At 27.6% G+C, this 6,885-nt stretch overlaps 1 protein-coding gene across 1 annotated transcript in view; it reads right to left on the bottom strand.

The window, feature by feature from the left end:
- LOC106683575 (uncharacterized) overlaps nt 1-5,940 on the bottom strand; it is a 14,656-nt gene extending 8,716 nt beyond the window's left edge. Inside the window, exons 1-4 of the mRNA XM_014425122.3 lie at nt 5,777-5,940; nt 4,934-5,026; nt 2,322-2,405; nt 471-617 (exon numbers count right to left, since the gene is read on the bottom strand). Of these exons, the coding sequence (XP_014280608.3) occupies nt 471-617; nt 2,322-2,405; nt 4,934-5,026; nt 5,777-5,925 (473 nt within the window). The 5' untranslated portion in view covers nt 5,926-5,940. The remainder of the gene's footprint in view (nt 1-470; nt 618-2,321; nt 2,406-4,933; nt 5,027-5,776) is intronic.
- Between the last annotated feature and the right edge of the window lie 945 nt (nt 5,941-6,885).

The raw sequence follows: 6,885 nt of genomic DNA, 5'->3' as shown, positions 1-6,885 counted from the left end.
GAAACTCCTTCACTACTTCTCTCAGACAAAGGACTTTCAATGTGCCACAGTATACCATTTTTTTTATTTAATGTGTTCCAATTACTCGATTGTTTGGATTACCGAGATTACACTGTAATTTCTTTGTTTTTTGAACTTGTTTTTTACTCTACGGCATGAATATGAAAATAATAAAATTTTGGAACATGGCTAAAATATAGTAATTGAATGAACATAATGTTTATTGAGTGAACATCAAGATCCTAAAAAAAAGAAAACCATTAATTATTTATATTTTTCCTACACAAAACTATGTTCAGTATTATGCCATTCTTCCTCTCACAGTCTAGTATAAATTACTTTTCCTCTTGCATTTAGTTTCTTCTTGTTCTTTTTGGCTTAAGTTTTTAACTTTTTATTAATAAATTAATTTCCCATTTTTAAAAGTCAGTGATAAAAAGTTAATTGCAAAACATTTATTAATGGTTTACCTGAGATACTCATCTTCGGAATTCGTTTTTGTATATTTTCCATCGCTATTTATACTGGAGTTGTTTCCATCCATCTGAAATTTCTGTGCCAACCATTTCAGTTTTACTTCTTGATCAACAGAGGCTGCCAACGACTTTCTAGGAACCCTAAAGTAAAATCATAAAATGAAAATACATCGAGTATTTTTTTAAAATAATTATTAAATATTATATTACATTGATAAATTAAAATTTGTTGTATATTTTAAGAAGTTTATAAATACTATATAAAATCATTATTTGTTTCAAGATTAATAAATAAAACTGTGTGCTATGTGGCACTGATATTTCATATAAGTAACATAATTTTAAATATTTCAATATGAAGTCTAACAAAACATACAGTTAATAGAAATTAAAAAAACTACTTACTAAAGTAGCATAGCAAAAGATTTGTCATCAATCAGAATAACAGTTATTAAATGGATTAGTTTAAATATAATTCTAAAGCCTAATCTAAATGTTTGCCACTTTCCACAATCCATAAGATCTAATAACACATAGTAAACAAACATCGGATCGGTAGTCACACCCTTATGTATTTTAAAAACAGAGCCAAAAATAGCGGATGCCACACTTTTCTTGCTTATTATGTTAGATTTGAAATATTTTTATTATATAATGAGACAAAATGATATGAATGTAAATATTTCCAAAGAAGATAGAATATGATAAAAATTCATAGAAATGGTAACAGATAATCTTTAAATTCAACTTTCGTTCAAGTACTTGGCTCAGATACATGTTAATTAAATTATTCAGGCAAAGAATGTTTTTGGAAGTGTATATTTGATAATATACACATACATGTATACATGATTTTTGGAATTGTATAAAGTTAAATAAAAACTATACTACAAATATGATTGAGGAGATTTTAAAGAATTTATTTACACCAAATTAATTGAAATAAAAAATACAATCTTACACTAGAGTTAATTATTTATTCTGTAGTTGGTGTGTAAGAAATAGCCAATTGCATCAGGAACTACAAATGGGATCAATAGAAAACTTCATCAAAAAACTATTTATAAAATTTCACTCTCCGTTACTGACAGTTAAAGGAGCAGTAACTAACAACTTGGGAAATCAAACCTGATCTCGATGACTGAAGCCCAGGCTGCTGCAGGACATCCTGTTACATATTTTATATTTATCTATTCAATTATTGGCATTACAACTATTTTATTTATTAATGAGATGTAGATAGTTGACCGTAGATTAATGCTTGAAGAAGTTTGTCGGGGGGTGCGGTCAGCAAAGAACAACATAAATAAACAAAACTATATTTATTTATTTTATGCCGACGTTTCGACCTGCTGACTCAGGTATATACACATACATACCAAATAAAGTTCCTAGCACTCACCTCAAGCCCCTTTTTTGATTTTTTCCCCATACCCTGACATCAACCGGATAGGATAGCAAGCTATTCCATCCAGCCTCCCTTGTGAATGTGGGAGCTTGACAAAGTTTGGAAATATATATTTTTAGAAATTTTCAATGAAAGTGCTTCGAATATACATATACAATAAGTTCTTAGATATTGTTATTCACATATCAGATCTAGTGATCCCAAAACTCCTAATTATTTATCTTCAAGCGAATTGGATTGATTTATAAAATTTTTGATTACCGTATTAGACCTGCCATTTTGAATTTTTGAAATATTACATTAGATTTTGATACACAGGCCTCGAAAATCCACAAGCAGTGAGTTAGTAAAAATTATTGATGCAATCTTTCAATTATATATAATTTAAACTGTTAACATATAAGAGTTTTTGCTCTCGTATATTTAATATTATTTACCTATTATTGGTAGATTCATAATAATTTGTTTTAGTTCCAGAGTTGGAATTCTTCAAATCAGGATCACTTTCAGCAGCGAGGCACCTTAAAAATCAATAATTGTAAGCAATTATAAATGATATAAATAAATGAACCAATTAAATTTTTTATTTCATTTGGTAAATGGTTAATCAGTAACGTAACAACATTTATTAACAGATAAAATAAAATGTTTATACAAAATATTCTTATAACTATGATAGAAACCGAAAGGTCAGAACAGTTTTAAGTCACAGGTTTTCTGATTAGAAATGGAAGAAATATAAAAAATGCTTAAAGCTAAATGAAAGAACATCATCATCTAGGAAATTAGTGCAACCAGGAAACTTTTTATTTTTACCAGTGTTTTGTTCACAAATGAAAGTAAAAAATTATTAGTACCACCTAACAGCCAATAGAGCAGCGGTAGAATTAATATATAAGTAATGTTAAGAAGAGTAAGGACTGAATTTCTTTAAGAAAATACTTTTCATGAAAGTAGTTAATGGTAGGAAAATGATTCAGATGGCTGTCATAAAAGGTTCACATAACATCTGAAAAACTATTTATTAGACACCTATTTATAATAATAATATGAGGTGTGGCAGAAAAGTAATGAGACTGACAACACTGCAAGCAATCTGGTAATCATGCATTGTCCTTGGATAGAGCATGTGCATCAGCAAGCACCCTGCCGTAGCTCAGTGCGAGTTTCAACTTCTTCCGTTAACTACGTGATTTTTGTGACTGCTATTAGTGGTTGTGCCATGCAAAATGGAAAAACGGAGTTTGGAGTAACATAGTGCCATAAAATTCTGTGTTAAGCTTGGAGAATCGGCTTGTGTAAAGTTTGAAAAGTTAAAACAGGCTTATAATAAACATTCTTTATTCTGAGCTCAAGTTTTTCACTGGCACAAATCATTTTTGGAAGGTAGAGAACACGTTGGAGATGAACACTGAACATGAACTATTTTGCACCTTTTTGATCGCAACCCTGACCATATTCATATTTTAAATTATTACGGTCAACTATTTATATATATGTAAAGATACTTCTTACCTTCAGGCTCAAACCCATCCCCACTTCTAAATAGCAATTAAGTGACGTTAACACATGGTTTTATAAAACAATAACCTCTGATACGGTTTTTATTTCATTTATGATTGTAAGAGTGTTTCAGTGAACTAAAGACTATAAAAATTGATTTATAATCTTGTGTTAGAAATAGACTTCAAGACTATAAACTTCTTTTGTTTTATAGCAAAAAAAGTTTATAGTCTTGAAGTCTATCTCTAACACAAGATTATATATATATATTTGTAATTTACTTAGTCAATTTTTTATATAATTTTGTTTATACAGTGTAATCTTGGTAATCTGACCAGGGGGGTGTACAGAATAAAGAAAGTAATAAGAAAAAAAAGAAAAATTGTGTACAAAAATTCAAAAATATGGGTGTACATAACTATTCTTATTTATTTAATCTTTTTTTACATATTGTTTTAGAAATTTAACATTTTGAAGTTTCAAAAGATTAATCTTTTTTAAAAAAGTTGGGTTTTTTTTTTTTCATCACTCTTAGTCTAATACATCGCTGCTGGTCACTAGCCGTATTTTAGGTGGTTACAGTTTTGTTTTCTGTTACATCCCCAGTAACGAATGCTAAGTGATGATTTAATTTGTTAAAATTATAATATTGTTTATTTATAAGTGACAAAAAGTATAAATAAAAATTTAAAAACACTCTTTGTATGGATTTATTTAAAATGTGATAAAAAAAAAAATTAAATTGGTAAAATTTGTATTTTACATATATCTTCTATTAATTAAATTAGTTTCACAGAATCAAATGGTTTATAAAATAGATATTATGTATTTCTAATTTCGACAAAACATACTTTGAAAACTTTCATAGGATTTAGATTGTGTGATATCAAAACTGTAAAAATTTCCATTTTCGATTTTCATGGAGATTACAAACACTTGCCTATAGATCGGAAAGTTCAAAATGTCCTTTACACATGTGCACTTCTATTTGAAAATAAAATGTTATAGTCAGTTCTTTTTTTTTTAAACGCTAGTTCGGGTTACTGGAGTGTTCGGAGTACCGAAATTACACTATATATTATTATCATACTTTACTGTGCATTTATCTTGTTTTCATTTAGTCCTGCTAAGTGGGGCGAATATTATTTTATTTTTTCCTATGCCATTTTATTTCATACAGCCCACTATACTTTAGCTTTATTCACGTCACTCCTGTTTGAAATTAAGTCTGCCGTTGCCGTACATGTAAATATGTGATCGGCAATCATCTCACCATCTCCACACAGGACGCAGTCTGAACACTAAGCCACTTCTATCCTCTTTATGTGGTGCCTAATATAGCCTAATAGCTAATAATGGGGTGAATGTTGGTGACTAATAGCTATTTAAAACTTTTTATGCTATTTTGTGAACCTTTTTTTTAACCATCACTTGGACCATCTTCACACAAATAATTACAATGCAGAATAGTTAAACAATTAGTGTACAAAGCTTACTTGATTTTTTTTTAAAAATAAAACAATTATAATATGGATAAAGTACACACCTAACTTTTCCAGGCAGAAGGGATCCTCTGGTTGAAGGTGGTTCAAAAATGCTTTTTTTCTTTACGCTCTTAAAAACGCTCCATGTACTATCACTATCAATAAAAAATTTAATTAGTTCCACTTATATTTTAAAATAAATCTTTTTTATTTAAACATATCACTCTTAATTTAATATTTTTAATAAAATCCAATTTTAAGTAAATTCATTACTGACTGATAAAGGGTTACAATTTAGACCAAATATTGGCAACAAAATAAAAAAAAAGAAGATGGTCAGAGATGCGGTCAAAAAGTGGTTATTAACTATTTATTTACTGATGTTTCGCCCCACTTTGCAAGGCTTCATTATGGCTAAAAAAGATATGAATACAACTATAAATATGTTGATAATGTAAGATAATCAAATGACAAGAAATTTAACTAAGGTGTTGAATATATGTGAAAAATTATATAAAAATTAAAAAAAAAAAAAAGATAAAAAAGGAATAACACAGTATTCTCCTTTTCATTTTAAATCTAATACAGAGTTATTTTGTTTTTATATGTACTTATTGTTGTACATCTTATTTTTTTCTTTTTATTACATTGTCAACATAATTTCAGGGGCAAAGCATAAGCAAATAAATAGTTGATAACTATTTGTTGTTCCTTTTTGATCGTACCTTCTACTATCTCCTCCATATTCAGTTACGGTAAAATCATTTTTATGTATAATAAAACATAAGTTTTTACTAATTAGTATGTTTTCTTCAATAATTGTATTTCTAACAACTTTTCCTTAAACCATATCTACAGTTAACTACATATAAACATAAGAGATATTAATTGTTTTAAATATGAACCTGATTCCTTTGTTAAAAAATGCAGATGTATCAACATCATCTGAGTCAAAGGGAGTTAAGACGGGAGTAGATACTGATTTTCTCAAGTCTCTGTTGTAGCTACCCAATCTGTAAGCATTATTTTTGCTAAATACGTTAGTCCACATCATATTGTCAATTTGATAATTTAATTACTTAAAAGAACTAGAGCTAGTACAGCCAGGTTTAAGAATAAATATTTATTAATTTAAATAATTTTAATTGTAAAAATAAGCATATGTAACATTTAAAAGTAAAAAATATAAGCTCAAATTACACAGGAATACAACCAAAAATTTGGATTATATAATTTTGCCTAATTCATATTAGGTATATTTAGACAAAAAATGAACTTCATTTTTAAGTATCACACACAGATTTTTCCAAAATAACAAGAAAATCTTTATATACCAACTAGGATATTCAACTGATAAACTTCAAAAATTATTAATTTGTCCAAGAAAAATTACAACTGTTCTTTTTTTTTTGTTTTGTAAGACTTATTTTATTAAATGAGTAGATAAGGCATTCTAATTAATAAAAATAAAAATGAATAGTAGAGAAACTTAAGTTTAAATAAAAATATATAAAATAAAAGAAAATAGGACCAAAAATTTCAAATAAAAAACAAACTTACATTTGGATTCAGCACCCTAAAATACTTAAATACAAGCCTAAAACAAAAAAATTGAAATTTAGCTCACTTGCAGGAAAAAGTGAATTTGTTGATACATTTTTCTAGATTAACTTTATTTATTAAGCCTTTTGCTTGTGCATAGTTTGACTAAATTACAATGTTTTGATACCTCTGGCAAGATAAGTTTTCAGTTATTCTTTTGATAAAACTGAAGAATGCATTTGTTTGAACTGAAGGAGAAAATAAAAAAATACAAATATATTTAAATAATAGTTCCCTAGTTAGTATAAAAGATTTCCTTGAATTTCTTTAAGAAAATACTTTTCATGAAAGTAGTTAATGGTAGGAAAATGATTCAGATGGCTGTCATAAAAGGTTCACATAACATCTGAAAAACTATTTATTAGACACCTATTTATAATAATAATATGAGGTGTGGCAGAAAAGTAATGAG

Source organism: Halyomorpha halys, unplaced genomic scaffold (assembly GCF_000696795.3).
Source record: "Halyomorpha halys isolate HHAL.00 unplaced genomic scaffold, Hhal_1.1 Scaffold495.1, whole genome shotgun sequence".
Classification (NCBI taxonomy): Eukaryota; Metazoa; Arthropoda; class Insecta; order Hemiptera; family Pentatomidae; genus Halyomorpha; species Halyomorpha halys.
Note: the sequence above shows the minus strand (reverse complement) of the source record. Positions and strands in the feature narration are given on the sequence as shown.